Raw genomic sequence first — 21746 nt, 5'->3', positions numbered from 1 at the left:
GAGAAAGATGAGCATGCTTATGACTATGGCATGGTGGAAAATATGCCCTCTACGCCGGTGAAGATTTATAACTCTGAAGATGCTACTGATTTTGGTGATGACGCAGACAATAATGATAATATCAACGTTGTGGATGAAGTTGGCACACTCCATAATTTCAAGAATGATCATGATGTTGTTGTCGAAGTAGATTCAAGGGAAGAGGATGAAGTCTTCATGAATGAAAAATTAGAAGGTCTACAGACAAGGGAAAAGTTAGCAGGTTCTCATTCTGAGTCTGCTTCAAGTGAGACGGCAGGAGGGGTTTTTTTGGGCATGGAACGTGAATCAGACCCAAAAGATGACGCGAACGCTTCGCCGGAGGCGGTGACAACCCATGAACGGCAGGTACAAACCCAGAAACGTGAGCAGCAAAAAATTTCAAATTGCAACGTCTTCAATTCAGCCATCAGTACAGGAGAGGAATTCATGGAACAGTTACAAGTCTTGGAAGAAACGGGTTATACGGTGGAGGAAATTGAGGCTTGGAAGAGGAATATAAAAACTGATGATATAAAGATAATTCAAAATCATATCTTCCCTTTTGATTTTAAAAATCCTGATTTAATTTCCAATAATCAGTTTTCTGTTACAGGATATTCTTTCAATTCACATGATATTTCTCACAAATATAGCTGGCCACTATTCTCAACTTACTGGGACCCATTTCAAGTTCAAGCCTTGCTAAAGCCGTGTTTGCCTCAGGGTTTTCAGAAAAATAAAGAGTTTTTATGGCTTACAGCTTATTTGGCTTCATCTTCATCTTCTGCATTACATGCAAACACGGTACCTACTCAGGAAAATTATATCAGAATTTCGCCCCATCAAATAGTAAGGCAATCCACTCCTGTCACCACAACCCAGCCTCAACCGTGCGTTCCACAAGTGCAACAGACGCCTCAATCATGTGCTGGAAAACAACAACAGACGCCTCTGAAAGGGTTGTTTGAGACATCGGAGCTATCAACACCAACACCTTATAATTCCCCTAACACGAACTCATCCAAGAAAAGCTCTCAGCGGGGACGGCCTAAGGGCAGCAAAAACAAACCCATTGATTTGCCAGATGACTATTTAGAGCCAGTGCCGGGAGAAGATGGTGTGACAACTCGCGCACAACGAGCTTGGTTGATTGGACAACAGCTTGGTTTAAGACCACGTGGTTCTGAAGCATTGATGTTGAGAAGCCTGGAAGCTCAAATCCGTGCGAACCATCCCCATCTGAATTGATATGTCGGGACCTTGGCTCACATGGAACGTTCGTGGGCTTGGAGGAACAACGAAGCGAGAGATTGTAAAAAAATCAGTACAGCAACTGAAGCCAGAATTACTTTTTATTCAGGAAACGAAAATAAATGAACAGCGGCAGCAAATAATAGCAACATGGGCGCAGAGTATGCAGATGAGTCATGCAATGGTTCATTCAGTTGGTGCTGCAGGTGGCCTCTTGTGCTTGTGGAAGGAGAATAGTTTCCAAGTATTGAAAGTGGTGTCTGATACTAGCTTTATTCTATTGAAACTGAAGTTCCCGAATTATGATCACTCAGTGCTGGTGGGCAATGTTTATGGACCACATACGTTGGCAGAGCGTAGAGTTTTCTTTGAGGCATTGAAGACGCATATATTGGGTCATGTCGGCATGGTTTTCCTTGGGGGTGATTTTAATGCCGTTTTGCTGGCTGCAGAACGATCATCAGGTGGTGCTCCTGATGCAGGAGATTCTGTTTTCCAACAATTTGTACTGGAAACCAACTTAATGGACTTGCCACTTCTTAATGGGGAGTATACTTGGTTCTCAAGTCGAAATGAAGGCTTATGGAGTCGCCTGGATAGATGGTTGGTGTCTGATGAGGTGATTGTATCTTTCTCAAATATTTCTCAATCTGTTATGGCATGGAATGTATCTGATCATCGGGCAGTTTCTCTGTTGTTTGGTGTTCCTGATGCTGGCCCAAAGCCTTTCCATTATTTCAATCACTGGGTGGAGGAGGATGGCTTCAATGAGATTGTGGAGTCATGGTGGCGTTCTGCAGTTTACCAAGGGTGGTCGGGGTATGTATTACAACAAAAATTGAAGGGTTTGAGAAGAGAAATTAGAGAGTGGCGTAGGGGGAGGGGGGTATGGGGGGCGAAAAAAATAGTATCTCTAGAGGGACAATTGCAAGAGGTGATGGGGGTCATGGAAGTTCAGAGGGGGTCGAATGAGGTATCAAAGAAGAGAAGGGATATTTTGGAGGATTTATGGAGAGCATATCGTGAAGAGGAACGTACCTGGAGGCAGAAATCAAGAGTACGTTGGTTAAAGGAGGGTGATAGGAACACAAAGTACTTTCACCGCATCTGTAAGGCGCGAGCAGTGAGAAAGAACATCTCTCAATTAAAATATCAGGATAGAGAGTTGACGGCTCCAGCTGAGATTAAAATGGCTATGCGGAATCACTTCCAGAACTTTTTCAAGGCTGTTGATGTACCTCGGCCTTGGTTTCATAATGAGAAGCTGCAGAGGGTGTTTGAATCTGAAAATCAATTATTAGAAGCAGTTTTTTCACAGGAGGAGATTTGGGAAGTTGTTAAAAAATTTGATGGAAATAGAGCACCTGGTCCTGATGGGTTTAGTATGGATTTTTTTTAAAAATTTTGGAACCTAGTGAAGGATGATTTATTTAATTTCTTTGATGATTTCTACCACACAGGTCGACTGGTGAAGGGCCTAAACTCTACTTTTATTGCGCTTATTCCTAAAGGAGGTCAGCAGACTGAGATATCTGATTTTAGGCCCATAAGTTTGATTGGTAGTGTGTACAAACTATTATCCAAGGTGTTATCAGTTCGACTGAGTCTGGTGCTTCCAAGGTTGCTAACTCAGAATCAATTTGCCTTCACAGCAGGGAGACAGATTGCTGACTGTTCGTTGATTGCATCTGAAATTGTCCATTCCATGTCCGCAAGGCCACAGGGAGGTTTGCTTTTTAAAATTGATTTTGCAAAGGCTTATGATAGTGTTGAATGGGGTTTTCTTTTGGAGCTCTTGCAGGAGATGGGCTTTGGCGAAAAATGGATTAAGTGGATGCAGTGCTGTATTTCTTCAGCTACTTTGGCAGTTTTGGTTAATGGGTCGCCGTCTGACTTCTTTTCTATCGAAAAGGGGTTAAGACAGGGTGATCCATTATCTCCTCTTCTTTTTAATATAGTGGCAAATGGCATGTCTTGTATGTTGAATCAGTTGTTAGACCAGGCTAATCCATGCGGGGTGGAAGTGGCTCCGGGCATTTATTTAAATCATTTGCAGTTTGCTGATGACTCTTTATTATTTTCAGATTGTGATCAGACTCAGTATGAGACCTTGGCTTTGGTGGTGGAAACCTTTCTGTTTGCCTCAGGCTTAAAAATTAATTTCAGCAAATCAGAAGTATTTTGTGTGAATGCGCCATTGGTGGTGGTCCAGGAAGCGGCGAATTGGTGGAATTTCAAGGTGGGTTCATTACCATTCATTTACCTTGGCTCACCTCTTGGAGGCAATCCCAGAAGGTTATCGTTTTGGAATCCAGTCTTGGAGCGTCTGATAGCAAAATTGGGTACATGGAGTTCTCGCTTTTTATCTTTAAGCGGGAGGTTAGTTCTTGTTAAATCTGTTTTAAATGCAATTCCATTATACTACATGGCTCTTTATAGAGCACCAAAGGGGATTATTTTGAAAATGGAGAGAATTATGCGACGATTTTTGTGGGGGGGTGTACAAGGTGGAAATAAAATCATGTGGGTGGCTTGGGAGGATGTGTGCAAAGGGTCTAGGTATGGCGGCTTGGGGGTGGGTTTTATTGAGTGGAAAAATAAGGCAATGTTGTTGAAATGGATTTGGCGGTTTGGGAGGGAAAAAAATGCGTTGTGGAGGGAAGTTATTTGTGGCAAATATGGTTTACAACGGGAGCATATATCCTTCAGTTTGGATTTAGTGATTACTAAAAATTTATCTACACTGCTTGCTGATGTTTTGGCCATCTGGCGTGAGAGTGGGCTGGTTGGTAATGTATTTAGGGATGGAATAGCTTGCCAAGTGGGGAGGGGAAGTGGGGTTTTGTTCTGGTTAGATCATTGGGCTGGTCCGGGTCCTTTTCGGTTTGTCTTTCCAAGGGTTTTTGCTCTTGCAACACATAAGAGAGCAACAGTCAAGGAATGTGGTGTGGTGGATGGCCAAAAGTGGATATGGGATATTTCTTTTGTGAGAGAGTTTTTGGGATGGGAAAGGCAACAATATGATGACTTTCTGGCTGTTCTCCATCATTTGGTTCCTAAACAGGGGTTGCATGCGGCGGTGGATTGTCTGGTATGGAAACATGATAATATGGGCATGTTTAGTGTGAAATCCTTATGTGCAGTTGCTGAGGCAAGGTGGTTCACGGAAGATGGCTGGTCGGTTCCCAAATTATTAAAGCCTATTTTGCCTTCAAAAATTGCTCTTTTTCTTTGGCAGGTTCAGAAGAACAGGATCTCTACTAAGCAAAATTTGAGGCGACGCGGTGTGGCATTGGAAGATGGGGTGGCTTGTGTGTTGTGTTTAGCTGAACCTGAGACGGTTTCCCATCTATTTCTACACTGTCCAAAGGTTTGGCAGTTATGGGTAAAGGTGCTATGTAGAGAAGGTGTGTGTTGGGGGGTACCTGAAACAATCCAGGGGTGTTTGGCTGAATGGGGATCACTTCGTAGAGTCACTACAACAATTCTGTGGGATTTGATTCCATATGCTGTATGCTGGGTGGTGTGGTCAACTCGGAATAATGTGATTTTTAATGAATTAACTTTTGTTGTAGACGAAGTATGGGAATCACATATGTTTATGCTATTTACATGGATAAAGGCCTGGTGGAAGGAGTGTCCATATGGAGCGGATCAATTTGCCCGGGGGTTCACCAGAATAAATGTACAGGAGAGGGCGATTGTTCGCCCAGTTGTGCCTTGGAAGCCTCCTACAGGTAGGACTTTAAAATTTAATGTGGATGGGTCGTTTCAATTGGGGTGTGCCGGAGTTGGTGGTATTTTGAGGAATGGGGCGGGAGATGTGCTTGGTAAATTTTCCAGAAAGGTGGAGGTTCAGCGAGCCGATGAGGAGGAAGTGTTGGCTATTCTTTATTCACTCTTATTTTGTCAACAATTTATGGTGTCTTTTGTGGAGGTTGAAAGTGATTCTATAGTAGCTGTGGGGTGGGTAAGAGGAGAAAAAATGAGACCCTGGAAGCTTACAAATGAGTTCAATATGATTGATTATTTGATGCCTCTTGTGACGTGTCTCGGGGTAAATCATATTTTGCGGGAAGGGAATGCGGAGGCGGATGAATTGGCAAAACAAGGGTGCTTTTCTGTGGAACCAATTTGGTCCTACTCGCAGCTCTAATATCATTGTTATCAGATGATGTTTTCTTTGGTTTTTGGTTTTCTGTATTTGGCACAGGATAAAGCGTTGCATGTCTTGGCTTCATGATGGTTCGAAATTCTTTCCATGCCTTGTTTGGCTCTCCGCTGTTGCTGTTATTCCTTATGCTGTTTCCTGGTTTGCTGGTGCTGTTATAGCTGTTTGCTGCTGCGCTGGTGTTTATTGTTGATGTTTGCTGCTGGTGCTGATTTTTGTGTTGTTGCTGGTGTGCTGTTTTCCTGCGAAATTGGTTGCTGGTGCTGGTGTATCTGGCACTGTTACGAAAGTCTTTGCTGCTGTTTTACCTTGCTGTTTGTTGTTGCTGCTGGTGCCATTTTTGTTGCTGTTATTTTCAGAACAGTCAAGGGCCGGGATATGATTGATGATTTGTGTGAAACTTATATGAAATTGATTGTTAATGGTCCTTGATCTCAGCAGGTATAAAGCTTTGCATACTTTGGTTTGATGATGGTTCTAAATTATCTCCATGCCTTGTCTGGTTCGCTGTTGCTGTTATCCTTGTTGCTGTTTGCTGGTTTGCTGGTGCCGTTGTAGCCGATTGCTGTTTTCCTGTTGCTGTTGCGCTGTTGTCTTCCTTTGCTGTTTGCTGTTGTTGCTGGTTTTGGTGCTGCTGCTGGTGTGCTGTTTCCTGCGAATTTGGTTGATGTTTCTGGTGTTTCTGACACTGTTACGACAATGTTTGCTGATGCTATACCTTGCTGGTTCTTGTTGCTGCTGGTGCCCTTTTTGTTGCTGCTACGTTCCGAACAGTCAAGGGCCGGGTTATGCTGCTGATTTATGTGAACCTTATGTAAAATTGTGTTGTTAAGGGTCTTTGAACTCCGCTAGTGTATCATTGGTCATCTAATGCTTGTGGTATTGTTTTGTACTTGTGCAGAGTGACTACCCAGGTTTGGAGTACTCTTTTTCCTTGCTTGGTTTTTATCCCATTGGGTTTTTCCAAGTAAGGTTTTAATGAGGCTCCTTCCTGGGATCGCTAGAGTCATTCTGTGGGTTGGTGGTGGGTTTTAAGCACATGTTAGGAGTCATCTTGTGCTTTTACTTTAAACAGTTCAGATTGTACTTGGTTACTGTTTTGAGATTCTGCTCAGGCTATTTATAATAATACTTATTCCATTTTCAAAAAAAAAAAAATTAAATAAAGCAAGAGTAAAACGATTGGATATCAAGATGAGAAAGCTGTTGGAATTGGACTTCACCGTTTAACTACTAGTGTCCTATGATTATATATGGAAATTCATTCCTATTTATGATTCATCTACACCAATTCTACCCTACTTCATTGATTCCTCACATGAGTGAATATCTATAACTTACTTTCCTAAACATTGATTCCTCACATGCATAGCAAAGTTAAGTTATCTTTAAGCTTAGGTGTTTCAATGACTAGCAACGCCTAATTCCATTCCTAGACATTAGGATTACTAGATGATTAATTCTATGTCAGACTCTAGACGTCGTAGCTTCCGCTCTTACGCCGAATCAAGCGATATGTTCTAGGTGCGCAACTAAAACATAACATTAAGAACAAGAGAAAATCATTGAATCATGTAATAGAAACGATATTTTCATATAGAAATCAAGAGAAACACATCATAGTTAAAGGCTACATCCAAATCCAACAAAAAGAGTTTAGCAATCCATTTTCATGGATGCTTTAAGGCTTACAAAGAGAAACAAGAAGATGATGACGATCCGTGACGTCCGCCGAGCGTTCCCACCTCGATGGATGATCAAAGAAGTCCAAAAATATTTCTTCTCCTCAGCTCTATGAGTTCTCTGTTCTGTTTCCCTAATTTTTCCGCTCCTCTGCAAAATACGATGGTATGTTCTTTTTATAACAGATTTGTTCGCTCAAGCGGTCCAAAATTCGCTCAAGCGAACTCTTTCTTCAACGTGAAGGAAGAACTGGGAACCGCCTTTCAACCGCTCAAGCGACCAAATGTTCGCTTGAGCCAACTTCACGGCCAAACACTTAAAACCTTCTGTTGCTAGATGGCTTGAGCAAACTTCTGAGCCAAGCACTCAAAACCTTCTGTTGCAAGATGGCTTGAGCGAACTTCTGAGCCAAGCACTATTCTTTGATGCTTTCTTATGATTCAAGCCTCTTTGAAGCAAATCTTCATTCCCAATTCATTCCTACACCAAAATTTGATAATTAACACTTAAATTCTACATGGAATTCTAGTAAACCATATCTTCACAATTGAGGGTAAATTTGATATCTATTTCACATTTCTAACCTAAATAAGTGCCCAAGAATGATATGAAAATTAAGTAAATTTGGCACTTATCAACTCCCCCCAACTTGAAACTTTGTTTGTCCTCAAACAAATGGTACCGATTATCAAAAAGCTATAGACAAGGTTCATTCAACAAGCATGGTTTCAAAACTCTACACACGGCATGATTTCCCAATTTATGAAAACAAATTTCTCAAAGACAACATCATGTGATGCCTACAACAATTTACCAAGATCATGATACAAGAGCATATTCAACATGAGATTCTAAGAACAATTTGAATTTCCTACTTTCAATCAAGGATTTACTCAACTTTTCATCAGCTGAACAACTCAAGAGATCAAGGGCAAGTGTTTCACTCAAATCAATCAATGAATCACATAAATCAAACTTGCTACCTGTCTCAGTAATCATTAAACTGCATGGTTAATCCAGAATCACAAAGGTCTTTCTAGGGTTGTAATGGGGCATGGTTTCAAAAGAACATTGGTTTTTCTGGATAACAAACACTTTCTAGCCAAGAGAGCACAAAATGACATGTATCACAACTAATAATCTTCCATTCTCTCCTCAACCAACTTTCTCTTTTGACACTATTTTCTTTTCATTTGTATCACACTTCACCCCTTTCATTCCCTTTCAACCTCTCAATCTTTCTTTTTGCTTTTCATTTTTTTCTTCATTTTTTTATATACACACATTTTTTTAATACACACAAGATTGAGAAATTGATAATTTCAAACCAAGATATTAATAGCCTCCACTCCCCTCAACTTGCACACTTATATACAATCTAATCACGCATGCTCTCTCAACTTAGAAAGTAAGGAAGAGACATTGTTTTTTCTTTTAAGCTTGGGATCATATATAAGAAAAAAGAAATTTTTTTTAAAATTTTTTTTTTTGGCTCAAATGGGGTAACCAAGTGATTTCCTAAATAAGGGTAGGCTATATGGCTTAGTAGTTATTTACACTAAAGAACAAAATGCCTTGATCATTTTCTTTCATTCCCATGCAATTCCAAACAATTAGAGACTCAAGCAAGTTCAACTTTGTAAAACAATGATGATTCTCTCTTCATCTCATCTCATCTCACTAGTGTTTAGTCACACTCCCTCGCATGGCTTAGGTATATATCCCTGATTTCAAGCATTTTCAAACAAATTGAGCCTATGACCTCATGTGAATGATGCATTAATATCATGTCATGGCATCATGTGTGTGCAAAACACAATGATCATGGATTTAAAACACAAAATCATGCTCAACTTGAAAGATTTTTCAGATCCCATGCTCATTTATAAACCAAACCAGTACTAGCAATTTCATCATTGGACAAACACAGAAAGAAAACAAAACTCAAAACCCAAGTATCAACACACCAAAAGAACTAAACCAAGTACCATCAAACTAAAAAGTAACATAGTCTAAAACAACTACTAAAACCAACATCAAACTAAGATAAAGGACTAAAACTGAAATAAAATGACAGAATTATAAAATGAACACTGTATGGCGTGCATCAGCTCTATCAATCATCCATGAGCTGCATCAGCTCCATCTCCATCAGCTAAACCAGCACCAGCTCTATCAGCACCATGCATCTCTCCCTCCTTTGGACATGGACTGTCCTCAGGCCATCTGACATATAACTGATCCTGCATAGCACTACGCAACTGATTCAGCTTCATACTCAGTTTCAGATTCAGATGATGGTTCAGGTGGTGGTTGAGCTTGCTTTCTCTTCTTGTTATTCAAGTTGACATTCAAAGTTCTTGTTCGGGGTGCCATCCTGAAAATTGACATTCAATATTCATGTGAGTTTAAGTTCAAAACAAATGAGCATTTTCAATTCACATGTTCATTTTGCACAAATTTATGAGCAAGCAGTTAATTCCACTGATCTTTGATTTTATTTTTAGAATTAGCCCCAACCAGCCTAGCTTTTCATTCTACACATGCTTTTATAATTCACAATATCATTGAGACCTTTTTTCAAACATGTGGTGTGCAAACATTCTAATCTTCATGTTTCATTCACGTAACTTCCTCATATCTCATACAATTAATCTCATATACACATTCAATTTCATGGAGCATGATAATCAATCAACCCATTCAAAACAAATTTCAAGACCCCAAAATCATACACAATAATATCAAAGAGCCTTACCATGTACGAACAAGTTGATACACAAACAAAGTGTTGGTTCTTTTGGTTCAAGAAGCAACAATAACTAGAACGGAACCAGCATGAAACAAAGATAGAAGGGTCCAAATTTCTGAATAATTTCTTAACAACCCAACCAGCATGAATTGATTCCCAAAATTGATTCCAAATTGAAACCTAAAATTGATGGAGAAACAAAGGAAAAAGAGAACTTACTTGTTGTTCTTGGTGAGGGTGGGACGTGGGTGAGAGATGAAGCACGAGGGTTCAGAGAATGTAAGAGAGTGAGAAAGTGAGAACGAGGGTTGAGAGATGAAACGTAATCGGTGCTGCTGTATTGTGTCCCTTTTTTTTTCTTTTTTCTTTTTATAGGTGTTATGTTTGCTTAAGTCGTCGTTAGTTCGCTCAAGCGAACTTTGCTTGGCCCAGACCTTGGCTTAAGCAATCCTTTTCCAGTAGAAAATGCAATTTCTTTGGTAGAGTTTGCTCAAAGCTTCGCCCAAGCAAACACTTCACAGTTTTAAAACAGATTTTCACTGGAACTCAGAATTTTGCCAAATTTTTTTCAAAACTTTCACAACTAAAATTCATAATACTTACCTTGACTATTTTCCATGAATCTCTCAATGCTGCACCCTTCAATTCATACCTGTTACACACTCACTTTCAATTAGTTACTAACTAAAATCATGAGATTCACAAAGAAAAAGCTTAATTCATAAGCTACTGTGCATTTTCAACAAGTGCATGCCTCCAATTCAGTTTCAATGATGTTGAATATCTTTCTCATGATCAAACCACTTTATATACTTGTAAGAAACTTGTATAGATCCAACAATCATGCAAAAGATCACAGTTTCTGCAAAACTCACTTTACATGTTCTTTTAACAACTTTTTCCACAACTCAACACCTTAGATTTTGTATCTCTCACTTTTCCTGCTTTCTAAACACTCCTACCCTCTAGTTAGACCATTTAAAACTTGTGGAAACCTTTGAAATACACAGATGAGTAAAAATCATTCTCACTTTTCTTAGGATTTGAAAACTTGTTCACTTTGAAAAATTACCAATCCATTGCATCTCAAAATCACCAAGTTCATTTTAAAACTGTCCCAATGCCTAAAATATAATCATTTAGGTGCACAATTGAGCTTGATCAATGGGTTGAAATGAAGTTCTCTACTGTTTATGCAGAATATGGCTCAAAGGGACTAGTTTTTCACCTGAAGCTCACAACCTCATACCCCAAATTTTGCAAAACGCTCAAATCATACAAACCAATCATTCATATGCATGTCAAATCACTATTAGGACCTGTTACAATTCTCAAATGCAGATTATTCACAGAAATCTCTCAAGACCCAAATTTCACTCAAATTTCATGCATTTTCACAAGTCACTTCCTTGAATTCAAAATTCATCAATTTCATTGGTTCCAAAGCCTTTGAGCACACTCAACACACTATATTAAACTTGTGAAGAACACAAATACAGATATTTAAGCACAACTTCAAAGATTTACACAAAAACTTACTAAAACACTTAAAAACAAGAAAATCACATCAAAACACTGGGTTGCCTCCCAGGAAGCGCTTCTTTAACGCCAATAGCTTGACGCTTTGAAATTAAATTTGTCAAGGAGACCAAAGACAAGAGGAGAGAATGGTTCCCTTCTTCCTCTTTGGTTCCTTCTCCTTTTTCAGAAGTTCTTTGAAGCACTTTTCACAAGTAGTAACAACCTTCCACATCTTAGAAAACTTTTTCTTCTTTCTTATCCTTCTTTTCTTCCCTAATCCGTCCTTCACATCCTCTTTAGCATCAAAATCACATTTTTTATTTTCAGGAAGTTTAGATTTTGCATTTTCAAGCTCAGACAAATGACTCAATGCATCAATTGAAGATGATGATGGATCATATTCATCAAACAGCCTTTTAAGATCAAAATCAACATATTTTACAAGTGAAACCATACCTTTGCCTTGTTGATGATGATTACCATTAAATTTAAAATGTACCTCTTCTTCTCCTTGTCTCACCTTCACGATCCCAGTATCCACATCAAACGCAGTCCTGGCAGTGATAATGAATGGCATTCCTAAAATGATTGGGACCTCTTTATCTTCAGGCACATCTACAACCACGAAGTCTATGGGGAAGTTCAACTGCTCAACCATCACAACCACATTCTCTGCAACTCCTTGAGGTAATTTGATTGATTTGTCAGCTAGTTGCAGTGTCATCCTTGTAGGCTCTATTTCCACATCTCCCAACCTTTTCAACAAGGAAAGAGGCATTAAATTGATGGTAGCCCCAGAGTCTATCAGTGCATTACATGATTGATTGTTGTCAAGTTTAACCGGCAAGACAAGACTCCTAGAACTTCTATGCTTTGGAGGTGGTAAGCGTTGCAGAATTGCACTACAACGTCCATTGAGCTGGATCACCTCATCTTCATGCAGTGCTTTCAACCTGTCCTTTTTCTTCAAAAGCTCTTTCATGTACTTGCCATATGATGGAATTTGCTCCAATGCCTCAGAAAATGGCATGGTGATGTTCAAATGCCTAAAAATGTCAATAAACCTCCTCCTTTGCCTTTCTTGATCAATCTTCTTAGAATTAGGAGGATATGGCAAACGTTGGATAGGCGGACTCCACTTGACTTCCTCACTCTCTTTCTTTTTCTCATGGTTTTCACTCTTTTTCTTTTCCTCTCCATCTACAACCTCTCTTTTATTATTTTCTTCTTCTTTTTCAACTTCTTCCTCTTTTTCACTTTCTTTTGGATCATGGCTCTCATTTTTCTGTTCTTCCACTTCAACCTCTCCACCAACTACTCTCCCACTTCTTGTGAATATTGCATTGCAATGCTCCCTTGGATTGTCTTTTGTATTGGCATGGAACTTCCCTTTCTGCTCAATAGTCAGCTGACTCAATTGTTTAGCCATCTGTCAAACCTGTACTTCTAAGTTTTTAATAGATGCATCAGTATTTTTATGGTTGGCCATGGACATCTGCATGAATTGATTCAGTGTGTCTTCTAGCTTTGCAGTCCTATCCACTGGTGGTTGTTGGTATTGTTGATTCTGATAAGGTAATGGTGGTGCCCTGCTAGATGATGGTCCTGTGTCTTGCCTCCAAGGTTGGTTATTGTACTGGTTACCTCCCCTAGGGTAGTTGTTCTGGTACTGACCTTGCCTCTGCTGATTTCCCACATAGTTCACTTCTTCTTGATTCTGATCACAGCTACTAGTATGATGATCACCTGCACAAACATCACATCTATATACCTGTTTTCTAGAAGAGGAATCACGCATCTCCTTTAGTTGCTTTGGAAGATCTGCGAGCTTATGTTTCACTTCATCTAGTTGTTGTTGAAGCTGCTTGTTTTGAGCCAAAACAACATCATTTGTCCCTAGCTCAATCATTCCACCTCTCCTTGGTGGACCACGATGGTGTTGATCTTGTTGGTCGTTTAGAGTCATAGCCTCAATAATCTGAATGGCTTCAGTAGGTGTTTTAGCCATAAGAGACCCTCCAGATGTAGCATCCAAGATCAGCTTGCTTTGTTTGTCCAAACCATTTCTGAATATATGAATTTGAGTTCGAGCATCAAACCCATGATTTGGGCACTTTCTCAGCATAGACTTAAATCTCTCCCAAGCTTCACATAGGCTTTCACCTGCAAACTGGGAAAAAGTAGAAATAGCAGTTTTACAATTCATGAATTTTGATTCAGAGAAATACCTTGCCATGAATTTCCTTTCAAGTTCATTCCAATCAGATAAAATGGTTTGTGGCTGATCCAAAAACCAGTCTTTAGCTTTCCCAATCAAAGTCAAGGGAAAGAGCCTCAGAAACACAACTTCTTCCTCAGTTTGTGCAAGGCCAGCAGTACCACAAAGTTCATAGAACTTTGTCAAATGCGTGTACGGATTCTCATGGTCCAAACCAGCAAATGGGTTGGCATACATTAGCTGCACCAATCCGGACTTCATCTCAGGTGGCTTCTCATTACCTGCAGGTCTTCCGATTCTTGTCATATTCCTCGGTGTGAAGTTCACAAAACCTGCATTGTCATCTCCATTTTCACGACCTGGAGCAGCTGCCATGATGTTTTGTTCTTGATTTCTTGAAGAGATTAAAGAAGATGATGCTTCTTGTTCCTTTCTTTGCTTAGCTAATTGTTTTCTCCTATTTGTCTTGCTATTGTTCCTTCTAGCTGTAGCTTCGATCTCGGGATCGAACAACAGTTGATCAGCTGAAGTTTTACCTCGCATACACAAAGTGAAAATACAACCTAACCAAGAAAGTCAGTAAACAAGATAATTAAAGATAACAAAAGAAAGAAAACTATCTACTATATCAACAATTGCTCAAGATAAGAAACTAAAGCAAGGCTTTTGTATTGACGCAATTCCCCGGCAACGGCGCCATTTTGTTGAAAGGTTTTTACTGAACCACTTTTGAATCCTTCAAGATTCAATTGTAGTATAGCATAGGGTTTTTGTCGTATCCGCAGGGAATTGCTAATACAAATGTCGTTCTCTAGTAAAATTACCCAAGCAATAGATTTTCAAAAGGTTGATAATTGTTTCGGTGACCAAAACACATTCAAATTAAATAAAGCAAGAGTAAAACGATTGGATATCAAGATGAGAAAGCTGTTGGAATTGGACTTCACCGTTTAACTACTAGTGTCCTATGATTATATATGGAAATTCATTCCTATTTATGATTCATCTACACCAATTCTACCCTACTTCATTGATTCCTCACATGAGTGAATATCTATAACTTACTTTCCTAAACATTGATTCCTCACATGCATAGCAAAGTTAAGTTATCTTTAAGCTTAGGTGTTTCAGTGACTAGCAACGCCTAATTCCATTCCTAGACATTAGGATTACTAGATGATTAATTCTATGTCAGACTCTAGACGCCGTAGCTTCCGCTCTTACGCCGAATCAAGCGATATGTTCTAGGTGCGCAACTAAAACATAACATTAAGAACAAGAGAAAATCATTGAATCATGTAATAGAAACGATATTTTCATATAGAAATCAAGAGAAACACATCATAGTTAAAGGCTACATCCAAATCCAACAAAAAGGGTTTAGCAATCCATTTTCATGGATGCTTTAAGGCTTACAAAGAGAAACAAGAAGATGATGATGATCCGTGACGTCCGCCGAGCGTTCCCACCTCGATGGATGATCAAAAAAGTCCAAAAATATCTTCTTCTCCTCAGCTCTATGAGTTCTCTGTTCTGTTTCCCTAATTTTTCCGCTCCTCTGCAAAATACGATGGTATGTTCTTTTTATAACAGATTTGTTCGCTCAAGCGGTCCAAAATTCGCTCAAGCGAACTCTTTCGTCAACGTGAAGGAAGAACTGGGAACCGCCTTTCAACCGCTCAAGCGACCAAATGTTCGCTTGAGCCAACTTCACGGCCAAACACTTAAAACCTTCTGTTGCTAGATGGCTTGAGCGAACTTCTGAGCCAAGCACTATTCTTTGATGCTTTCTTATGATTCAAGCCTCTTTGAAGCAAATCTTCATTCCCAATTCATTCCTACACCAAAATTTGATAATTAACACTTAAATTCTACATGGAATTCTAGTAAACCATATCTTCACAATTGAGGGTAAATTTGATATCTTTTTCACATTTCTAACCTAAATAAGTGCCCAAGAATGATATGAAAATTAAGTAAATTTGGCACTTATCAACCAGACCTCTCATTTATGAAGATATAAGAGCATGAGCCACAATTACCTTTAGATTTAGATTTTGGCAAAGATGGAGAACTTCCTGTAATGACATTGAACTGTCTAAAAATGTCAAGAATGAATTCTTTAAGATTGTTTTGAATTGAAACAAATTCTCAGTTTTGAAGTGTTTGATAGTTGCCTTTGTATCTGATATTTTTTTAGACATAATATGGCATGATGATTTAATATGTATTAGTTGAAAGCAAAAAAAAATATGTTTATATCTGATAGAAGAAGAAGGAAGTGGAGGAAGATGTTTCTCAATGTTCGATAATTTTAGTCAAATGTGTCTCTTTAAACTTATTGATAATTTTAGCTCGACCAATGAACTTTTCATTTAAAATTAACACTGAAATGGTATGGCGGTGATACTGTTGATGTGTCTGATGAAGTTCGTGGGTGGTCAGGGCTATGGCTTATGGGGATATGTGATCTGATTCAGTTTGTCTGAGCAAGACCACAACAACGAGCAAGTGAGTATTGATTATCATGATATTATAAAGATATCAAGTTGTGTTATTATTTGATTCTTTAGGTACCCTGCGATATTGACTCAAACTTGGATGACTTGGAATAAACACAATAATGTCATACTTTATGATTTATCTTTCACAATCCTGATTTGTGCTACTTTCACATTCATTTTTTTAAAGATTAATTTGTTGGAAATTCTTTATATCTATGATTTGTGCTATTGTCTTCATATTCACGAAGAATGTGAAACGAGTTCCTGTTGACCTCAATCAAGCTTAGGAGAGAAGTATTTATGTCCACTTTGCTTAGCATTTATGACTCTTCTATTTCATCCGTTGTTTAATAAATTTTTAATAATCAATGGATTAATTGACGTATCAAATACAATAGACATATTCCTCGTGAAACGCGCGGGTAAAAAAACACTAGTATGTATTTAAATTTTATATTAACAATTAATGAGGGGCTAAAAAACAATAAAAATAAAATCAGCATTCAAAATGCTTTCAATATTTCTATGAAATATTAACATATCTCTTTTAATATTTGAACTGTATTTGACTATCAGTACCTGTAATAAAGGCTCAATATAATTGACTTTAATTCTTATGAGATTTGGTACCTAAAATAAAAAATTAATTATATTTTTTTGACTATGAATCAATATATATATATAACGAAATTTACTAATTTACTAATTTACTAAATGTTAGTCAAATAATTGCATTACCCCATTAAAAATTCATGATTGAGTGCAATGTAATTAGGTTATTTGAAAAGCCTACGTATTTCAGAGTTAAGATTTGTATACTTATAGCATGTGCATAGGTTGAAATTCATACATCAAACTTATTAGCCTACCTACCAAAAACACAAAAAGTTCTTTAGCCTAATATGTTAGAGTCCATGGCCCTGCATAATGAGTAATTATAGGAAGTGAGTAAGTATTTCGAATTTTTTTGAAAAATGATAATCAATGGTATATGTATTCAAATTTTATGTTAACAATTAATGAGGGGCTCAAAAACAATAAAAATAAAATCAGCATTCAAAAGGCTTTCAATAATGAGCCTCCATACAAAACTCAAATAAAATGAGCTTGTACTATTTTGGTCCAAATCAATAAGAAGGTGACACTTGTCAGGTAAAGAGGGAGGTTGGGTGAGAGTTATTCTTGTAGTGTCAAATCATCTAGGTGAGACTCACAACCTTCATCTTTTCTAAAGTATATAGATTTCTTGATGGGCAGAGCCCTTGTGCCTTTATTTATAGTCGTGTCTTGCATCAGTGTAAGGAAGCTTCTCAGGACCTGCTTTGTGTACCTCAAAGTCTCATATTGTAATTTTGGATTTCTGGAACTATATTGCTCCTCTATTCGGGTTTGTAATTATCTATAACTACTACAAAGGTGATCTCCAATGATACTATTCATCCCAGGGGTTTTACTCCATGTGATCAAGGTCCGCCGTAAGGGCTAATTAAGGTTGTTTTTTCTTACTTTTCGGATTTTTATTTAATTCATGATTTCATGAGTTTTTATTGTGATTTGCTAGATTTTGGTAGTTTTTATCTATCTTTAATTAGTACCATTTTAAATTTTAGATTTGATTAGGATTTAGGTTGTTTATTTCTTATTTTTTTCTCTTTTATTTTATTTTAGATTTATTTTTAGAGTATTAATTAATTTTTATTGAATTTTCGGATTTTTATTTAATTCAGGATTTTATGAATTTTAATTGTGATTTGCGAGATTTTGGTAGTTTTTATCTATCTTTAATTAGCACATTTTTAAATTTTAGATTTGATTAAGATTTATGTTGTTTATTTCTTGATTTTATCAGTGAGTCTTTTATTTTATTTTTGATTTATTTTTAGAGTATTAATTAATTTTTATGGTGTTTTATTGAATTTTCGGATTTTTATTTAATTCAGGATTTTATGAGTTTTTATTGTGTTTTGCTAGATTTTGGTAGTTTTTATCTATCTTTAATCAGTACCTTTTTTTAATTTTAGATTTCATTAGGATTTAGTATTTCTTATTTTTTCTTAATTTATCTTATTTTTATTTAATGTTAATTACAGGAAAATGGAGTTGATCTGGTGCTGAGGGTCCACAGAGCTACCATGGACACGCAGAGAGGTTAGTTAGATGTTATTATAGTAGTTACTTAGTACTAGGACGAGATGAGCTATAAATAGAGGAAAATTAAATTAGAGGGACACATTATGTAGCATTATATATCTCTCATTAAGGGTGTCCTTTAGTATTTGAAAATATTGCTAAAGTATGATATTGAACATGTCTTAAGCACAAGAGAAAGTTATTCGTGCAACGCACGGATAAAAAGTGATTGTTTGAACTCATATGTCGAAAATCTAATTCCTATGAGTTGTAAATAAAAAATCAATATAATGTAATTACTTTTTGCATAACTTTTTGAAAATTTTAAAAGGAAATAAATATAAAGGCGTGATGATTTGATGATTAAAATGTGTCGTCCGGAGATTAGAAAACATTAATACATATATAGTGTATTTTTGTTTAAGTTAAACTATAGGATTAAGAGTTCTCACGGGGAGGAACATTTTACATGAAAATTCATGTAAAATTAATAGAAAAATAAATTTTAATAAAATGTCACTATTTTACTATGTAACGTCATATTAAATATGTTCTACATAAAAATATAGTCTATTTTTATTTTATTTTGTTCAAATAACAGGGCAAAATGCTCATACGGAAAATAACATTTTAGCATAGAAATGTTTTAATGTCAAACATAATAAGAAAATAACATTTCATATATGATTTAAATACATTGTTCATAGTTTTTCTAATGATTTTAGAAGAAAATATATGATGAAAGGATATTTAATGAAGAGGTTTTCCTCCACTAACTACTATCAAATCACTTTCAAGACTCAATCGTAGTATAGTATCGGGTTTTGTCGTCTCCACAGGGATTGTGTTGCTGCGTATTAATCTCACTAGGTAGATGTTGGATGAGTGGTTTAAAATGAAATGTGAGTTTATTTTAATAAAGGAAAATAATAATTAAAGCGATAAAAGAAGTTCACAAAGGCAAACAAAGAATAAAATGTATTTGGAAAATGAGTTCACTTGATTTACAACTTTTTCTCAACCAATATACTTTTATAAGATGAAATTAACAGTTAAGATGCCAATAAGAGCTATTCACCCACTAATTTCTTAGCTAAGCGAATCTACCCATTAAGAACCTAGCCTTAATCTCTTAAGCCCTAGTGATCATAAAAGGATCATTATAGCACATACCTACTCGATAAGACATTCCCAAGCTCTGCTCCTAACCTAAGAAGTTCATGTCCTAGTGGATAGAATCTCTGACTGTCACTCAAGAAATCCGAATAGTTCCTACTAGATAATCCTATCCTAGAGATGTGAGTATCCCGACTAGTCACTCGGTTTAGACCTCTTTCCCAACTCATGATATTCATACCTAAGAGTTAATGTCTCCGACTGTCACTAGAAAACCTAAACCCTACCTAAGACATGCCTTTCTTAAGATGACTGATGCAAGGGTGGTTTCTCTCATTAACTAAATTCACACCAACTTCTCAATTGTCATGCAAATCTTAAAAAGCATCAAATTGGTAAAATATACATGAACGCGCAAAGAGAATTAATAACCTAAGACATAGGTTTTTTTCCCCTTTATATGAACTAAGTCTACATTAACTCATATAAACTCTTTATGAATTAATATAAACTCTTTTAAACACCAATTAACCAATTGAAGCATTAAACATAGAGAGAAAGACCAAATAATGAAAATCCATAATTATAATTGTATATTAGTATATTGAATAAGATAGAAAATCAAATTAAGTCATTCCAAATACTAAAAGAGAGTCAACACAAAAATAGGTAAAAAGAAAAGCAAAACCCAAAATAGAATGGAGCCATGGACATCCGGAGAAGCTGTCACCTCCTCCATGGCCCTGACACCGGCCCTCAAGGGCCTAGCCTTCCTCTCCACCAAGGAATTGCCTCCAAGTCTCCCAAAGGTTATTTATTTAGTTTAGGAGAAAATAAAGATGAAAATGATCCTCAAAAAATAGGTTAAAAACTGATTTTATAGTAATTTTCGTGTTCTGTGCGTTTTTGTCTTTTTCTGATGCGGCAGATGATCCTGTGCGTTCAGGTGCACCCTCAGGAGCATGGATGTTGGATAACAAGGTCTGCTACGTGGCGCGATCTGATGCACTGGTACACGGTAAGATCCTGGACGCGGCACCTTGGAACAGAGCCCATTAAAAGCTGCGAATTTCTTTTTCTTTTTCCTTTTTTTTCTGATTTTCTCTCTCTCTCTTCTCATATCTTCTCCTAAAATAACAATAAAATAAAATAAATAGAAGATAAAAATAAGATAGCAACTTAAAATAAACTTATCTAATCCTAAATTAAAGTAAATAAATCCTAATAATATCTAGAAAATAATATAAAATATAGAAAAAATATTAAAACTAAATAAAAATATTAAAATGCATGAAATAAGCCTAAAGTGTCTTAAAATGAATGAAATATCCTAAATAATATATTAAAATGCATGCAAATAAACTAGGAAAATAGCCTTAAATCCCGAGTCATCAATATACATAAAAATCATGTGAGATTTCACGAGGTCTGTGATATTTCATTTGTGTTATGAAGTTGTTTTATTGAATGGTCATCTTTGTTAGCTTCTTAATTTCATCAGGTACGAATATCAACAAATAGTGTTTTTAGCATGTCAAATTTGTATAAACAAAGGTATTGATTCATGCCTCAAACACAAGAGCAAATTTCACCGTAAAAACACTAGAAAGATTTGTTCTGGGGATGCACACAATTTTCTACTTCTTATCCTTCTAAAGGGCCCTTTAGGAAATTGTGTTTTTCCTAATGAGAATAAGATTTTCTATCGCGTACCTACTCCAAAGATCTCAAAGGCAGTAAAAAGATCTGGTATGCGGATGCACACAATTTTGTGTAGACAATGGTGTTAAAGAGAATAATATAATGATACTTTAACATTTAATTTAATCTCTTCTCATTTGTATCATGTAACTCTACTTTTTTAATGATGGTTTTAGTTTTTCATGTGGAGATAAATATTTACTTATCTAAATTATCTGTGTATAATTTTTGTTAAGGTGTGTGTAATTCTGGTTCTCGCACAGGACAGATGTCGAACGCAATGCTGGGACAACAGGTTCGACAATCGACTAACAGTACAGAAATTTAGCCACATCGATTAATACAGCAGAAACAGCACAGTAGTAACAATAAATCACTAAAAACACAGAGAATTGTTAACCCAGTTCGGTGCAACATCACCTACATCTGGAGGGCTTCGTCCAAAGAAAGGAAATCCACTATATCAAGATTTAGGAATTATAGACACTCATGAACACCTCAGCTCATAGTTCTTATCCTAATCTACCCAGTGTTTTTCTACTTAGTATATCGACCTAAGTATGAGAGCACTCTTTCACTTTCTCTCAATCACTGCCACAGTGATTGGTTACAACAATCAACACATGTTTGAAGAGATTACAACTCAACTAAAACAAACCAACTTTATGCCATATGATG

General features: G+C 36.9%; 1 protein-coding gene and 1 non-coding gene across 2 annotated transcripts; one reads left to right on the top strand and one right to left on the bottom strand.

Annotated features, from left to right (window-relative positions):
* Positions 1 to 12831: 12831 nt before the first annotated feature.
* Positions 12832 to 14160, bottom strand: LOC130737224 (uncharacterized). The gene has a single exon (XM_057588981.1). It carries the CDS (start codon positions 14158 to 14160, stop codon positions 12832 to 12834), a length of 1329 nt encoding a protein of 442 aa, XP_057444964.1.
* LOC130741497 (small nucleolar RNA R71) lies at positions 13496 to 13602 on the top strand. Its single transcript, XR_009020393.1, has one exon. It is a non-coding gene; the product is annotated as a small nucleolar RNA R71 (small nucleolar RNA).
* Positions 14161 to 21746: the final 7586 nt, after the last annotated feature.

This window comes from Lotus japonicus, chromosome 2 (assembly GCF_012489685.1).
Source record: "Lotus japonicus ecotype B-129 chromosome 2, LjGifu_v1.2".
Lineage (NCBI taxonomy): Eukaryota > Viridiplantae > Streptophyta > Magnoliopsida > Fabales > Fabaceae > Lotus > Lotus japonicus.
Note: the sequence above shows the minus strand (reverse complement) of the source record. Positions and strands in the feature narration are given on the sequence as shown.